Here is an 18,037-nt window from a genome sequence, read left to right on the forward strand (position 1 = left end):
AATGCAAAATAATGATTTGAAAGCATAGTGCATTATTGCTATAAATCCTTTATACTGTATATTGCTCATTTAAAAATATTTGTTTTACAGAATCAGATATAATGAATAAAATAAAAAAGAATAAGTTATCCAAAGCTATCTTCCTGATGCAAAAGGCTGTATTGATGTTCCCTAAAGGATCACTCAGTTCATCCCAAAAGAAGCTTCTTGAGGTAATAATTCTTTTATAATGAAAAGAGTTAAGAAGACTAAATATAGGAGACAACAGTAGTATGTTACTTTGTGTGATATGGGTCACTCAGATGATAATGTCTGCGCTATAATGGACTTTATATGTGAAATTTTTCTGTTTAGACCATTAAGAATAGTTGTTATTTATGGAAAAATGAATATGCTGAGTTCCTACTCTGTTCTCAGAGAAACTAGTGCAGTGTCCAAAACTTACCCTTTCCTGGTTAGGGGTGACCAGTACTGCTGCTCTAAAACACTGATGCATCTTCACTTTATTGTCCAGGACATGTAGGTGACTGAAGTCAGACCCATGATGGATTTAAGGGTATGTCTACACTGCAGAGTTTTTCTGGAAAAATGGCTGTTTTCTGGAAAAACTACTTACATCCACACTGTTATTGCGTTCTTTCGACAGAAAGTCGAAAGAACGGAGGGGTTTTTCCGACAGCAGTAAACCTTTTTCTTCGAGGGAGAAGCCTTTTTCCAAAAAAGCTTTTTCAGAAAAAGGCGTGTGTGGACGCGGAAGAGAGCGTTTTTTCGAAAGAAGAGGCCTTCAAGAAAAAGCACAGGTGCCCTAGTGGCCACTCTGTCCACAGAAATCACAACTGAAATGCGAGATAGCATCCAATCAGTCCTAGTTGGATCTGCAATATTCTTAAAACACAGCTCCTGCATTACATCTACAGGAAGGGAAAGTAAAGCATCTAAAGTTGACAGAAAGGCCCCCAAACCAAAGAAGAGATTTAAATTAATGGGAAAAAGCTGGAAGTGAGGAAGTCGGCTCTTAACCACCCTCCCCCACCACTTCTGGCCAATGGCAAGTAGTCCATGGAGAAGGAAGGACCTAGTCCTGTATAGTCATGCATGTCCTCTTCCACTCTCCCATTTTTTTTCTGACCTACTTCACTGCCAATTCTATCAATATCACATTCAGTGAGACAAGGTGGGGAAAGGTGGAAGCCAAGGTGGGGAAGGGAACAGCCAAGTTGGCTGTTCCTAAATTTTCTCACAGAAGCTCCTTCAAGTAAGCACTCCATTTCTCTCTCAGAGAGGGACTTTGATCCCTTTTATGTCTTGATTTGAGCTAAGCGTTATCTGCTAATATTAATCTTTAATCAGCACCAATAACAATTACTCACATTTTTATATATCGTTATAATACATGAGTTTGGGGTGACTCACCAAAAAGCCCACTAATCCTAAACTCAGACCATATGTGATACTTGAGGCACTGTGAGGGGGTCTCAGCTGTAAGGAGTACTTTATCATAGTGCTATTCATTTTGGAGATATTTTGCAAATATAACATACAATTTGATTTTTCTCTTCTGTTTGATTTTCCACCTTGATTTTTTCTGTTCTGTTCTTATTCTTCACCATAGGATGCATTTGCTTTAATTCAGAAGGTTGAAGCTGAACAAAATTCATTGTGGTCTAATATGAAACAAGCGACGGCTAGCAAGAAAAATAGAATTCCCCCTCCTCCTCTATTGCTTTCCAGATCACATTGTTCCATGACATTTAAACCAGCCCCATTCACCTCAGATGTTCAGGTAATGCTCTTCATAATGACTCCATAAGAAATATATTAAGCTATAAATGATAGTAAAGAAAGTTGCTTCAGTAATATATTTATTACAGTGGTCTTTATCATTCTTGGGTAGAATAAGTTGTTTTAATTGAATAAATTATAAATTCTCATCTATGAGAGTCACTTGTGATTCACTGTTGTAACCTTCACATTTACCTTTAACATTTCTTCTCCTGTAGTCTCTTTTCTTCTGTTACTGCCATATACCATCTGTTTATGCTTCCTGTCAACTACTAATCTTTCTGCTCAACAGACACAACACACACTTTAATTTGGTGTATAAAATAACCACTCTCTGCAGTTTTCTCAAGAATGAATTTTAATAGTAAATCTTTTCAAACATTCATGCTGTTCAGTTATTAAAAAAATTCTGGAAATATTGTTTTCAGACTTTGTATATTTTATTAGGATCAATTGATTGAATCACAACTTTAAATTAACTGTGTGACAATATCCTTCCATTGATGCCCTATATAATAATTTTCAAAAGTTTTAAAGCTGGGTAAAGTATCCTATATTTAACATTTTGTTATAGGAATGGGTATTTATTCCACTTTGTTTAATATATGGCATAATGAATTTTTAACAGATCTTATAGGGTATTCACCGCTCAATGCATAAACTTAAAAAACAACAAATAGTATGGTAGCACTTTAAAGATTAAGAAAACATATAGATGGTATCATGAGCTTTTGTGTACCACTCCAGTCATCTGAAGAACTGGGCTGTGCCCACAAAAGCTCATGATACCATCTACATGTTTTGTTAGTCTTTAAAGTGCTACTATATTATTTGTTGTTTTTTTCAGTTTATCCTGTACAGACTAACTTGGCAACCCCTCTGAAGCTTTTTCACCACTAGATGGTGCAATATGTTTATTTTTTTATCATTTGTTAAGACAGACTTTCTGGGAGACTTTTTCCCCTGAAAATACACGTGTGTGTTAAATTGATATCAGACAGAGATTTTTTTAAAAAATCATTCTTAATTAAAATAGCATACTCTCCTAAATTACATTTAAATAAAGGTGCATACATTTCTTGCAATGAAAGTAAAAAAAGCTTCAAATCTATTCCAATATGAATTAAAAAATTGTTTCCTGTCATGAAAAAAAATCTGCCACAGAATCCTAGAGCTGGGAGAGACCTCAGGAGGCCATCAAGTCCAGCTGCTTGCCCAAAGCAGGACCAGTAAATATTAGTTTGAAAATGGACGAATTGTCTCCTAACAATTAGTAAAATTTTAAGCAAGAAAAGCACACCCTAAGAATAAGTAAAATGGTATCTGTTCAGAATTGTACTTTAGTATGTTTAATATTGTACATATTTGTAATGAATGTGTAGCCACACATTTTGCTGGATTTTGTAAAGAAAGGTGCAACATAACCTAAAACTAAAAGGACACATTCTCTTGTGAAATGTTGAAGAAAACTGTCACCAGTTGAATAAAGCTGTAATATTAAGAGAGAGATTCTGATACTATGGTAAGTAGCATATTACTTCACATGTGGAACTGTTGATTTCAGGGTGACCATGCATGAATTATTGAACAGCTGTAAGGGTTTCAGAGTCTTGTCCTATGTTAATTGTGATTTTGTTTAGTTAGTGCTGGCATAAGAAGTCCAGCTCTTCCTTTTGTTGTTGTTATTTATTTTTACATACAAGATAGTGCCACAAAATGTAGAGAAACAAAATAAGTCTAGGTCACGCCAACATAATTACATGATTTAAGAGATTCTGGAATGGAATCCTTAATGTTTAGATTATGGATTTGAATTTAGCATTATCTGTGGTCTATTCATAGGCCTACTGTATGTAAATTTAGGTAATCCATTTCCTAGTGAACAATGTCCTTATTCAGTAGAGCATTTAATCACAAGTTTGATTTTAAATATGTAAAAAGCCATATTGAAGATATTGGGCCTAATTCAATATCTCTTAAGTCAATGGAAGTTTTTTTATAGACTTCAGTGGTCTCAGGATAAGGTTTATGTTGGTGCTTGGTTCGATAAAATGGCAGGAGTCCCAGAGGCTTTAGGCCAAATACCCAGTGAAAATGCAGAATGATGGCAAGACAACAAATTTTGCTAAAGAAGGAGTGATTTATTAAGCTGAACAACTTCCTAATATTTACTTAACATTTACCTAATATAATGAACAACTACCTAATATTTACCATACAACAACTTTTAGACCCTACCTAAGTTACAGCTAAGCCAAATATATACACACTTAAAAAAACCTGTTTCTTTAACACTGACAATAGCAAGGGTAAAAGTTACCACAGAGCAATATTTTTTCTAACTTGTCTCTTTTAAACAACTTAACAACAGTGGGGGTAAATTAAATACTTACAAACTCAGCAACAACAACACAAAGACACACAAGGAAACGTAGCATGCTCAAGATTTGTATACCCCTTTTTAAACTTTTTAGATTCGGTGGGTGGGAGGTGGCCTTTGGGTGATCAGTCCTAAGCCAGACTCAGATTCTGTCTTCCAATATCGCCCCAAAGCTAAGTGCAGAGAAGTTTTTATGTTCTTGCCTAATACCATATTTGGTGTTGTTTGTGCTCTGGGAGTGGTCTGGGTGTGGTGTGAGGCCCATATATGGTGTTGAGTGCTGGACTCTGACAAGCTCCATTTTATTGGTAGATAAGCCTTGTTGCTATCAATGTGACATGGTGAGACTGCTGAGATAGATCTGGCTATATGGTAGCCTGGCCAAGAGAACCCATACTTGACAGTTTAGTCCTCATGTGCTTACTTGCCTAAGTACTTTGCTCAGTGAGGGCCCAGGAGGCCCCATCATGAAAACCACTATAAAAAATGGCATTGTTATTGACAATTTAATTTGAGGCCAAAAGGACTGCATAAGTGGGCATTAAAACCTAACAACTCTCTTACTAGCTGAGGCAGTCTCCTTGGGTCATGTCTGAGCCTCATTGGAGAGGCTGTAGAAGAGCATCAGCATATATATTTATTTATGTCTACACTTTGAGCTAGGGATCTGAGTCTGCTTCCCCTGTTTGCATACATGTACTCCTGTTAGCTCACATTAAGATATCACAAATATAGATAGCAGTGTAGTCACAGTAGCATTGAAGCAGTAGCAGAGAGACAGGGTATGTCTACCCTACAGTGTTATTTCGAAATAGCTTATTTCGAAATAACACGTCTACACACAAAATGCGTTTCAAAATAGCATGCTGCTATTTTGAAATAGCGCATCCACACTGAGTGGACTCTGAATCGCATTTAAGGCTGGCCGGAACTAGTTCCAGCAGGGCACCAAGTCAGGACTTACTGTGTGGGGCTGCTGCCTGAGGCTAACTGAGGTTTGTGCTTAAAAGGACCCTCCCAGACAGCCAGTTCTCAGGCTTCCCTGCTAGCTTATCTACCTCGATGAGGGACAGCAAAGCATTTTGTCTTTGCATACTCTGTAGCATGGAGCCAGAGCTGCTCCTGGGCACTCTGGTGCTTCTCTTGGACGCGTTGCTGTGAGCCTGGCTGCACTTTCTGCAGGCTGCCATCCGGGAGGTCCACTGGGGGGCTGTCAGTATCAGGTCTTGCAGGAGAGCTTCCACCCTGAGGAGCACTAAGAGCCTCCGTGGTCTGCCCCACTGGGGGCTTGTGCCTCATTCCTCCCTCACGTCCTTCCACTTACCCCTCTCTAACCCCCCTTCCTGATGTCAAATAAAATACACGTATTTTCATGAACACAAACTCTCTTTATTTAACAAAACTGGGGGGGGGGGGAGGGAATGAAACTCTGGTGAGACTGGGGAAGGAAGTCAGGAGAGGGAAGGGAAACCTGGGAGGAGGGAGTTGGAAGGGGGAAGCAAGGGAAAGAAGGGGGAAGGGAAGCTTAGGGTTGGGGGTCTCGCCAGACCAATTTGATTGTCATGCAGACCTGCTCCTGGGCTTGCACATGGCCTTTGGTGGCCAGGCTGGCAGCTATCCTGTCATAGATGGTCATGTACCTCCGTCTAGTGCGGAGATCATGGACGTTGGGGGCATCCCCCCAAACCTGAATAAGGTCCATGATCTCCACTCTGGACCAGGAAGGCGCCCACCTTCTCCGGGCCCTGGCAGGCTCCTGGGAACTGGCAGACTGCTCCTGGGAAGCGGTGGAGGGCTGGCTGCCAGTGGCTTGCTGGCTTATGTTTTGGGGCCACTGGGTCAGGGGCAGTGACTGCTGGCTCTGGGCTGGCAGGCTAGGAGCTGGCACAAGCACTGTGGCCAGAGTCAACCCCTTTAAGGGCTCCAGGGAGCGGAGGAGGGAGAGAAGCGTTCTTGGTTGAGGCTGAAGTGGCCACCAGGGCACCCTGAGAAGGCTGGAGGCCCCCTATTTTGTTATAAGTGTCTACACAGCACTTATTTCGAAACAGCTATTTTGAATTTGGTGTTATTCCTCGTAGAATGAGGTTTACCAAATTCGAAGTAAGAGAACCACTATTTGGAATTTATTTCGAAATAGTGGTTTGGCTGTGTAGACGCTAGGAAAGTTATTTCGAAATAAGGGCTCATTTCAAAATAACTTTGCTGTATAGACATACCCACAGAGCTTAACCATACTAAGTACATATCCATCAGTTTCATGTGGGTTTGTATTTGGCATGGCTAAGCTGAACCTTTGCTCCACTGCCTATGCTATTGTAGCTACACTGCTAGTACTGGTGCTACAACTTGATTCTCTCTAGTCTGGAACCCCTGGGACTTGATTGGTGCCAAACCAGAGAATTTGCTGGACTATGGGAGGTCAATATTGTCTAGCAGCATTACAAACACTTTTACTGCTTACTGGGCTCTTAGGCTATGTCTACACTACAGAGAAGATCAGAACTGCTGCTGTCCATCTTGAATTAGCAGGTCTAGTGAAGACACGCTAATTCATTCGAACTAAGAGGGGGCACTCTGGTCGATGCTAGTAGTCCTGCTTCCATGAGGAGTAAGGGAAGTCAAAGGGAGGGTGCTCTTACTTCGACTTCCTTAAGTGTGGACAGCACCAAAAGTCGAGTTAAGGTACTTCAACTTCAGCTATGCAATTAACTTAGCTGAAGTTTTGTATCTTAATTTGATCTTATCCTGTAGTGTAGACATATGCTTAGATGACATTTAGGAGTAAATTAGAGCTAAATAAAGCACAGAACACTGAGCGCCAGGACTGGTGGCACTAAACAAACTCTATGGGACCACGAGAAACTTGACCATACCCATGATAAGTGGACATCTGGCTAACTAAAATCATACTGGACCACTGATGTTGCTGGACCAGAGGGTGTTGGATTCGAGACGTTCAACCTATTGCTGTCATTGAGCTAGAATGAGTATGTGTGTGAGATTAGGGAAATCACACCCTAGCTTGCAGGATAGATATAGCTTTTTCTTACACCCTTTCTGACTAACCTATGCAGTTATTTTCTAGTGCTATTAATTTAACAACTGTCCTAATAACTACATTCACTTTGAAGTCTTTATTCTTATTCAGCTAATATAATAAATTATTTATTAGACAATATTTCTTCTGAATAAATTTTAATAAATTAGAGATAATTGTAGATTTCAACTATTTAAGTTGTCTTTTTCTCAAAAGGTTTCATGGTACACTATTTTGGGCTGTGTAGCAGCAGGAAGCAACTTAAAAGTAAGGTTAAATAATCATCATCTTCCAAATGCAGGAGAAGAGGTAAGACCAAGATAAAACCTGTGCAAGTGATTCTCCCTTACTAAATGCCTTACTAAACAGCTTTCACTGGAAAGTGTATCTCTGTCATCTACTCTTTTCCCCATCTATATCTAATCAGCTAGTTGGCCAAATCTTTGGCACGCTTTTGATCTTTATTTCAAGTATTTTAAATTCTGCAGGTCTTATAACACTCGCTCTGGAGCTCTTTCAGGGTACATCTACACAGCAACATTATTTCAAAATAACTAGTGCTATTCTGAAATAAAATTTGTCCGTGTCTACACAGCAGGCAGTTATTTCAAAATAAAGTTGAAATGCTGTCAAGCTGGAGGACTTCTTACTCCGACTTCTGTAACCCTCATTGTATGACGCGTAAAGGAAGTCAGAAGAAGAGTCCTCTATTTCAAAGTAAGTGCTGTGTAGATGCTCCCAATTTTGAAATAAGCTACGTAATTGATGTGGCTCAATTTGCCTAGCTTATTTCGAGTTAAGCCCCGCTGTGTAGGAGCACCCTTACAATAATGAGTAGAATGCTTTTGAGTATACATTACATAAGTGCCCCCTTTTACTATAGCGATTTTATTCAAAGAAGTCTCTACAAAATAAAGAATAAAGTAGATAAAAGTATAACATCTGTTTACAGTTTCTACCTCGGTTACTGGGATGCTCACAAGACTATAAAAATGGAAAGAGGGAAATTTAAAACAGACTTGAGAAATTAATAAGTGTTGGTACTTTTAATATTTTCATTACATAAAAATAAAGATGGAGCTGTCTTTCCTTTTTAAAAGGACATTACCTTAGATTTATCTTCTCTGCACTTTTGGGGTTATAAAGGTGTCTCTCATCAGTCATATTCAAACATGAAGGCCTCTATACTCTTTGGAGAGAGAATTAGAACCCTTTTAGGCTCTATACTTAGCCCTTTTCTTTGTACTCAGCCACTCTCTAGACGGGCCTAGATCTTTTTCTCCTGCTTTCAAGAAAGGAAACTTGTAGACTATCTATCTGCTTTACCAGTCTCCCCAAGTATACTACCATAATCTGATCCTAACATTCCATGACACCTGCCCTGGAAACTTCATGTATTTTATAGGCTAGGTACATTTTTTGTATCAGTGAATTTGATGGGTTGTAATTTTCATTATATGAAAGAACTGATTCATAAATAAACAAAAGACCTTACAATAAAAATTTACTCTATTTTATTTACTTCTTGTTATATGCAGTACACGTAATTAGTAATATTTTTGTTAACAGATACCAGCTGATGGAAAAAGCCTTTTGGAAATAAAAGGCTTAGAGCCCAATGAAAAATATATGTTTGCAGTTGCAGCATATTCCTCTGATGGAAAGCTTATTGGTGATGCCATTGGGGAAACAACTAAACCAATCCTTGCTTATCCACCACTTTCTGCTACTACTGCTCGAACATACCTGACACAGGTAGATTTGATTTTTAATTAATACTTTCATGTTTTTTATTTGGTTCAAGATTTGTTTCTGTTCCCATGAGTAGTGTCCCAAACTTTTTTTTTTTAAAATCAGGTTCCAAGACAAAATTTCAGAATTTTCCAATAAACGTAAATAGGAAATATTACAACTTTAAAACAACAAATGATAAAATATAGCACTCTTGTTAATTCTGACTTCAAAAATAATGTGGAGTATCATCTCAAGGTGGGAGAAGTTTTTAGATCAGACCTCTTGACTTTTTCTTTCTTTTTCTATGTTGGTCACTTCCTGTTTAATCCCTTTTTTGTCTGTTGGTGTTCCCCTCCCCCCCCCTTCTTCATATCCTCCTGTTTCCTTTTCTTTTGGGGTTTCAGGCAAATAGCAGATCATCTTAGTGGGACTTTCTCAGGACTGAGGATTAAAGATTGAATTAAATTTTCCTGGGGGCAAATCTAAACCATTCAAAAGAGAAACCAGCAACAGGTTTCAAGAAAACTCTGTGAGGCAACTTTGTTACACTTCTTCTAAATTGTCTCCTCAACAAAGAAGAATTTGAGAGACCCGCACATTGGACAAAGAGTGAAACTTTCCAGCCCTGTTGATTTTGGAAAGCCATGAGAAGTATTACCCTAGATCTACAGAGGCAAGATCTGTGCACAGGAATGGTTGGCTATTTGGCTATCTGTGGCAATGTGGCTGTTGCAGTAGTAGTAGTTATAGAGAAAACACAGAAGGAATTACTACAGTTGTGCAAACTGTAGCAACATCTACATGATTTCTACACAGGGATTCTATGCAGGGGAATGCCCAGGCTTTATTCCACCCTTTCTGATGCTGGTCCTGAAACTCAAAACCTATAAATTCTAGCAGAATCAAATGGATATTGCATTTATTTTACTCAGATACAGTTCTGATAGTACTCTCAAAGATGTAATATAGGAAAGGGACGGGATTATAAGAGTTAAAAATTTGCTTATTACTGTAGTCAGAATTGACTTGAAATGGCTATGTAAATAACACTTACATTCATAATTACCATGCATTTCATGAAGTGGGCTCCAACCCATGATAGCTTATGTCCAAATAAATTTGTTAGTCTTTAAGGTGCCACAGGACTCCTCATTCATAACTAGAAAAATTACCCAGCATTGCTCAGGTCCTTAATTCAATTAATTTTTTGTGGAAAATAAAATGAAAATGTACTCTTGATTTAAAATTATTGCTCTGGGCTGGGGCTGAAGAGGAGAGGTTCAGTATACAGGCTGCCCGGGGAGAGAGGACTACTCCAGTCCTCTCTCACATCAACTGCTTGAGGCCATGTGAGAAGCACCTCTCCATGGCTGCTGCAGCTCCAGTGAACACATCTGTGGGAGTGGTGCTTGTCCTTCAGCTGGGGCAACTCCAGGTTTGTCTGCCTCCTGCACTCCCCAGCTAGAGTGAGGAACGCAGCAAACTGTGCACTTTTCCCTCACTCCCTGATGAAGTGGAACAGCCAGCAATATTTCCATATCAATCAGGGGTGGGTTGGGGGTGTCAGCCTCCCTCATTCTCCCTAAAAGGCTCCTGGGAGGTGGAAGGCTAGGGACTGGCACAGTCCTGGATGGAAGTCGTGCTCCCACCTATTCCAGGCACATCCCATTTTCCTGGCACAACCAAACTCAAATTTAACCAAGACATGTTAAATTTTTTAGGAAATGTACATTAATTTTGTTTGCCTCATTTTCTGGTGCCAAGCATGCAGAACCTGGATCTAGACTTCCAGACTTCCATAATTATCATTTAATTTATGATAAGAGGAAGTTACATAACAAATTTGGTGGGCCCAACTCTTACCATTTAGAAGTTCTTGAAGAAACAGACAGGCACACAGACAGACAAATTATCTCAAATATATATTAGACTAGAATATTCACCCAGTGTTGTTCAGGTCCTTAACTCAAATATTTTTTGTTTTTCTTCTTTTAAATCATTGCTCTGGGGTGGGGTTGGGGATGAGGGGTTCAGTATGCAGGCTGCCCCAGGGAGAGAGGACAGCTCCAGCCCTCTCTCACTGCAGTAGCTTAGGGCCACGTGAGACGCGCCTCTCCATGGATGCTGCAGTTGGAGAGGGGTGCATGTCCCCCAGCTGGGGGATAGACTGACACACAAACTGACAAACTCTCTCAAATATATAGGAGATAATTGTCACTTTCTCCACTGCTTCCCAAGGCTATCCAAAAGGGGTTATCCTGTACTGGTTCACATCTCTGGCTCTTGCTGTCCGCTGTGGTCATTATATTCTGTAACTATCCCTGCTATCAGAACCCTCCTTTTTTATTGTAGGAGAAACAATCACATTCCTGGTCCAATCCCATTGTCCTGGCACAACCAACCTGTATCTTGCTTTAAGTTATGGTAAGAGGAAGCTGCATGCCAAATTTGGTTATCTTAACTCTTACCGTTTAGGAGGAATTCTTGAACAAATGGACCGTCAGACAGACAGGCTTCCTCACTCTTTGTTAGACAACCCTTCTCAAATATATAGTAGATTATAATATTTGCTAATGACTTGTAGCATAAAAATCATGTGCTTTCAAAACTATGCTTTTCTTGTAGATTGCCTATCAGACAGGCTACTATACATTAGCCAAAAAAGCATTTTCACCAATCTGGAACTATTTTGTATTGGCTCCTTCATCATCTGCTGATCCAACAATTATTTCTGCTAGAAACAGTTTGACTGTATCTCAGAACAGGTAATTGGCAAAAATTATTTTAAAATAACAATTAAAACATTTTATTTTGTAGTGTAATGGGCTTATACTTCTAGTATGAAAGATGCTCTAAAAATAAATCACAATTATTAACTTTGTCATATAAAATATATAGTGTCATGAAATGAATAGTGTTTTCATTATAACTAGTATTTGCATGTTTTTCCCTTTGTAATAATATTTTCTCGGTCAAGACATGTTAAATTTTTTAGGAAATGTACATTAATTTTGTTTGCCTCATTTTCTGGTGCCAAGCATGCAGAACCTGGATCTAGACTTCCAGATAGTTTGAGTAAGGCTAAGATTTTATCATTCTAGCGCAAGAAGCTGCCAGTGTAGACATAGCCTTGGAGTGGCCTGGGGCTGCAACAGGCAGGGAACCTGCCTGAGCATTCTGGTGGGGTGGCCTGGAGACTGGATCCAAAGTCTTGGTGGATTGGATGTGGCCTGTGGGCTGGATCTTGTCCTCCCCTTCCCTTAGGAGTATGCATATCCCTGGGTGAGAACCATTCTTATAGGAGATATAATCAATGAAGGGAAACAAAGAATTTATTCTTTACATCTTAAAATGCAGGTAAGAAGTTATAAGGCTAAGGTTTAAAAAAAGAAGACATCTTCCGGAAAAAAGCACAAAAACAATGTATTAAGAATTTTTCGCTAAAATCAACAAGATAAAGGAAAATATTAACTCTTTGGTATATGAACTGTGTTTTCAATATGCGTAAGGGATGTAGATATTGTGTAATTGAATAGTTATATAACCACATGAAATCTTATTGGTTCCATGACTATTTGATAGTTCCCGGGGGTGGTGCTGGCAGCCAGTGCACTCCTGGTCCCACTCCTGAGGAGCCCCCTGCCACTCCTCAGTGCTGCCTCTGTAATAAAGGCAGCAGCACTGGGTGGCAGGTGGGAGCTGGTCTGCAACGTGAGCCAATTTAAGAACCAGCTCCCAGTGTAGACCCAGCTGCCTGCTGCCCTGCGCTGTTGCCTCTGATACTTTTGACTAGAGCCAAATCCCTGCAAGCTTCATGGAAACTTTTTAAAGACACCATAATAGAGGCCCAACTTAAATGTATATCCCAAATTAAAAAACATAGCAAGAGACCTAAAAAAGAGTCACCGTGGCTTAACCACCATGTAAAAGAAGCAGTGAGGGACAAAAAGGCATCTTTTAAGAAGTGGAAGTTCAATTCTAGTGAGATAAATAGAAAGGAACATAAACACTGTCAAATCAAGTGTAAAAATGTAATAAAAAAAGCAAAAAAAGATTTTGAGGAACAGCTAGCCAAAAACTCAAAAAGAAATAACAAAATGTTTTTTTAAGTACATTAGAAGCAGGAAGCCTGCTAAAAAACCTGTGGGTCCCCTAGACGATCGAGCTATAAAAGGAGCAATCAAGGACAATAAAGCCATTGCGGATAAACTAAATGATTTCTTTGCTTCAGTTTTCACGGCTGAGGACGTTAGGGAGATTCCCAAATCTGCACCGCCCTTCATGGGTGATGAATCTGAGGAACTGTCCCGGATTGAAGTGTCATTAGAGGAGGTTTTGGAACAAATAGAAAAACTTAATGTTAACAAATCTCCGGGACCAGATGGCATTCATCCAAGGGTTCTAAAAGAACTCAAATGGGAAATTGCTGAACTTTATCTGTGGTTTGTAACCTATCCTTTAAATCGGCTTCCGTACCTAATGACTGGAAGGTAGCCAACGTGACACCAATATTTAAAAAGGGCTCTAGAGGCGATCCTGGCAATTACACACCAGTAAATCTAACTTCAGTACCGGGCAAATTAGTCGAAACAATAGTAAAGAATAAAATTGTGAGGCATGTAGAAGAACATAATTTGCTGGACAAAAATCAACATGGTTTCTGTAAAGGGAAATCCTGTCTTACTAATCTGTTAGAGTTCTTTGAAGGGGTTAACAAACATGCGGACAAGGGGGATCCAGTAGATATCATATACTTAGATTTTCAGAAAGCCTTTGATAAGGTCCCTCACCAAAGGCTCTTGTGTAAATTACATTGCCATGGGATAAGAAGGAAGGTCCTTTCTTGGATTGAGAACTGGTTAAAAGACAGGAAACAAAGGGTAGGAATAAATGGTAAATTTTCAGAATGGAGAGGGGTAGCTAGTGGTGTCCCCCAAGGGTCAGTCCTGGGACCAATCCTTTTCAACTTATTCATAAATGATCTGGAGAAAGGGGTAAGCAGTGAGATGGTAAAGTTTGCGGATGATACTAAACTGTTTAGGATAGTCAAGACAGAAGCAGACTGTGAGGGACTCCAAAAAGATCTCACCAAACTGAGCGATTGGGCAACAAAATGGCAAATGAAATTTAATGTGGAAAAGTGTAAAGTGATACACATCAGGAAGAATAACCCCAACTATATGTACAGTATGATGGGGGCTAATATGGCTACAACAAATCAGGAAAGAGATCTTGGAGTTACCGTGGATAGTTCTCTGAAAACTTCCCCACAGTGTGCAGCGGTGGTCAAAAAGGCAAATAGGATGCTAGAAATTATTAAGAAAGGATAGAAAATAAGACACAGAATAACTTACTGCTTCTGTATAAAACTATGGTACGCCCACATCTTGAATACTGTGTACAGATGTGGTCTCCTCACCTCAAAAAAGATATTTTGGCTTTGGAAAGGGTTCAGAAAAGGGCAACTAAAATGATTAGGGGTTTGGAATGGGTCCCATATGAAGAGAGGTTAATGCGACTGGTGCTGTTTTTCAGTTTAGAAAAGAGGAGACAGAGGGAGGATATGATAGAGGTATATAAAATCATGAGTGGTGTGGAGAGGGCGGATAAAGAAAAGTTATTTATTAGTTCCCATAATAGAAGAACTAGAGGACACCAAATGAAATTAATGGGTAGCAGGTTTAAAACTAATAAAAGAAAGTTCTTCACACAGCGTGTAGTCAACCTGTGGAACTTCTTGCCAGAGAAGGCTGTGAAGGCTAGAACTATAACAGAGTTTAAAGAGAAGCTAGATAATTTCATGGAGGTTAGGTCCATAAGAGGCTATTAGCCAGGGGATGGAAATGGTACCCCTGGCCTCTGTTTATCAGAGTTTGGAGAAGGATGGCAGGAGACAAATTGCTTGATCATTGTCTTCGGTCCACCCTCTCTGGGGCACCTGGTTCTGACCACTGTCAGCAGACAGGCTACTGGGCTAGATTGACCTTTGGTCTGACCCAGTATGACTGTTCTTATGTTCTTATGTTCTGGGAGGAACCAGCTTTCACGCGGCACCGCAGAGCTGGTGCTGGGGGAAACCAGTGGGGACCTCACCCTCTCGGCTGCTGCCTTTTTATTAGAGGCAGCAGCATAGAGGAGTGGGAGGGCAGGTGCATCCAGTGCTTTAAGTCAGCTCCTCACGAGCACCAGCTCCTCCCCACCTTGCTGTTTCTATATCAGAGGGTAAAGCTTATTGGTTAATCATGTAGTGGACTACACAGTTACATCCCTAATGTGCATGTGTGTACAATGGCTAGTTCAATGGTGCTCTGATACTTGAATATAGGCATTAGGCATTACAGTACAAAATAATAATGTTCACAAACAGCAGTAATAGAAGAAGAGACTGATTAGAAAATAAATAGCCTGTTATAGCCTTGAAATAACTTCCAAGAAAAGTTTTCTAATTTTTCCATCCATGTGCAGAATAAATTTTGCGCAATGCATCGAGGTATGTACAGATGTGTGCCACCAGTAGAAACAAAAAACCTAGATATAAAATATATTTTTAAAAAGTTACCGTAGGAATAATTACTCCAGCCAGGACAGGTTAAGGATTTTCATACTCACTACTCAAAGAATTAAATTTAAGTGTAAGAGAAGTAAAAAATATGAAATGCAGTCAAAACAGTAAAATATCATGCATTGAAAGAATAAAATTAGAGAATATGTGCATTGCAGGAAGTAGAAAGAAGTAACAACAACAATAATACAATTATGTGTTGGAAGGTGACTGTGACAGAAACCGAGTGTGTGACCCAGAGACAGTTTGTGTGTGTGACCAAAAAGCAATGTGTGTGGCCTAGAGAGTGTATGTCAGGCCTGGGCAAAATACGGCCTACGGGCCGGATTAGGCCTGCCAACTCACCGTATCCAGCCCACGGATACTGCGGGAAGCTCTAGGCAGGCTCCCTGCTTGTCTTGCCCCACCTGCATGCCGCTCAGAAATGTGGCTGCAGGGCTGTTTTTCTTTAAAAACTGTGAGTCTGGAAGGGTGAGGGTAAAGTTTTAGGAGCTGCCAATGGGAGCTGTCTGTTTCAAAAACAGGCAGCCACAAAGCACAAAGAACTCCAGAGCACATCGCTGCAGCCTATGGGGGAGCAGGACAGGCAGTAGTGTTCTTTCTAAACTGCACCCCACAGCCTCACAGGTGATTAATCAGCCCTGCCCAGTCAGAGGCTCAGGACTCTATGCAGGGAGCTGACTGACTGGGTGGGGCTGATTAATCACCTGTGAAGCTGTGCTGCCCTGTATCTGAGAGAGAACACTGGCTAGCAGAGAGGCTGATTCATAAACAAGCTGCTCGCTAGTAAGTCTTCTGGTCAGACCCTGCCTCTGGCACCCCAGTTCCTCCCTTCCCAACCCTGTACCCCCCCATTCCTGCACCTTACTCCACATACCCAAATCCTCTGCCCCCCCTCCTGCACTCATATCCCATTCCAGATCTGGCACCCCAATCCCCTGCCCCAGATCACAGTCCCTTCCTGCCCTAGTTCACAACCCAAATCCCTGCACCCCCTCCTGTATCCCAAATTCCTGCTCTAGGTCACAGTCCCATCCCTGGCATCTCAGCCCATTGCCCCAGGTCATAATTGCCTCCTTCACCTAAACGCCCTCCCTTACCCCAAGCTCCCTTCTGCACCCAGCCTCCGTCCCAGACCCTGCACTTCCTCCATTAATATAATGGAAGAGTGTGGCCCTTGATCACTTTCCAAATTCTTGGAGCGGCCCCCATCAAAAATTAGTGCCCGGCCCTGGTGTATGTGCTTTGTGTGGCCCAGGGATAGTGTGTGTCTGTGTGTATTTGAACAAGAGACTCTGTCTGTGTGTGTGACCCAGAGGAAGTGTGTCTGTATATTTGTGTGTGACCCAGAGACAGTGTGTATGCTGGCTGCTGGGGAAGTTTCTTTAAGCAGGGGCAGATTTACAGTGAAACATACCGTGCCTTGACATGGGGCCTCCCCAACAACTCGGGTGGCCAGGGCCAGGCAGTCCAGCACCAGGCCTGCCACCCCACCTCCTGTGCAGGGGACAGTCCCTCTGCAAAGAGGACTGTGTGGGAGGCAGGAGAGCAGGGATGCTCACCTGTAGGCTGCAGACTCAAGAGAGCCAGCAGGTGGCAGCCAGCAGCAAGAACATGAGCTGGAAGGTTTCAGAAAAGCACAGGACAGCTGCACAGCCAGCTGGAGAAAAGCTGTGCTTTGAAGCAGGAAAGCACTGCTTCTCTCCAGCTGCCAGATGTGCAGCTACCGAATGCTCCTTTGAAGCCTTCAAGCCCATATTTATGCTGCTGGCCACCATCTGGTGGCTGCCCATGGCAGGGGCAGGGGGATGAAGAGCCCTTTAGTTGCACAGACAGTAGGAAAAAGCCTCAGTTTGAAGAGGGAAAGCGTTGCTTTTCTCCGGCAACTGGCTGTGTGACTGCAATGCCCCCTCCTCCTGAGTATTCCAGCCCCTGAAATGTTGCACTGCTTTTGGCTGCTACCTGGTGAGTGGCTGCTCCTGTGGATGAAGGGGAGCGTGGATGGGGGATAGAAAGCCTGGGGTGGGTGGGGGGGTAGGGGCAATCTGGTGGCTGATGGAACTGTGCCCCCTTCTTTCACCTCCAGGCGAACCAGCACAGGGCCATTGGGGTGCCTGAAGCTATCCTCCATGGCCTTACAGATCTTTGTATTTCTTTTGTCAGTCATCTCCCGCCCCACAATGGCAGCTCTGCTTCAGTGCTGGGCCTGCAGCGCTATAGCTTCCATCCGATGCCCTGCCTTTCTGGGGGCCCAGACTTTCCCCCGCCCACACACCTTGCTCAGCAGCCCTACCTAACCCCTCAGTTCCTGTGCCTGGAGAAGTGCCCCTCCCCCACACCATGAGCAGCCACCAGGCTGTGGCCAGTGGTATGAATATAGGCTGGAAGGATTCAGAGGAACATTGGGTAACCACGCACCTGGCAGTTGGAGAGAAGCATCACTTTTCCCACTTGAAAGTGCTGCTTTTCTCCAGTTGGCTGTGTGGCTGCCCTGTGCTCCTCTGAAGCCTTCCAGCTTGTGTTCGTGCTGCTCACAACCTCC

At 41.6% G+C, this 18,037-nt stretch overlaps 1 protein-coding gene across 10 annotated transcripts in view; it reads left to right on the plus strand.

Moving 5' to 3' along the window:
- Positions 1 to 18,037, plus strand: part of CFAP54 (cilia and flagella associated protein 54) — a 238,111-nt gene that overhangs the window by 63,978 nt on the left and 156,096 nt on the right. For all 10 annotated transcript variants that reach the window (XR_012905249.1, XM_075933796.1, XM_075933789.1 and 7 more), the window contains 5 exons: positions 91 to 212; positions 1,613 to 1,783; positions 7,416 to 7,508; positions 8,769 to 8,954; positions 11,559 to 11,698. Coding sequence is in view for 9 of the 10 variants with exons in the window: in XM_075933796.1 (XP_075789911.1) it covers positions 91 to 212; positions 1,613 to 1,783; positions 7,416 to 7,508; positions 8,769 to 8,954; positions 11,559 to 11,698 (712 nt within the window). In the remaining variant the exon portion in view is untranslated. The remainder of the gene's footprint in view (positions 1 to 90; positions 213 to 1,612; positions 1,784 to 7,415; positions 7,509 to 8,768; positions 8,955 to 11,558; positions 11,699 to 18,037) is intronic.

This window comes from Pelodiscus sinensis, chromosome 1 (genome assembly GCF_049634645.1).
Source record: "Pelodiscus sinensis isolate JC-2024 chromosome 1, ASM4963464v1, whole genome shotgun sequence".
NCBI lineage: Eukaryota > Metazoa > Chordata > Testudines > Trionychidae > Pelodiscus > Pelodiscus sinensis.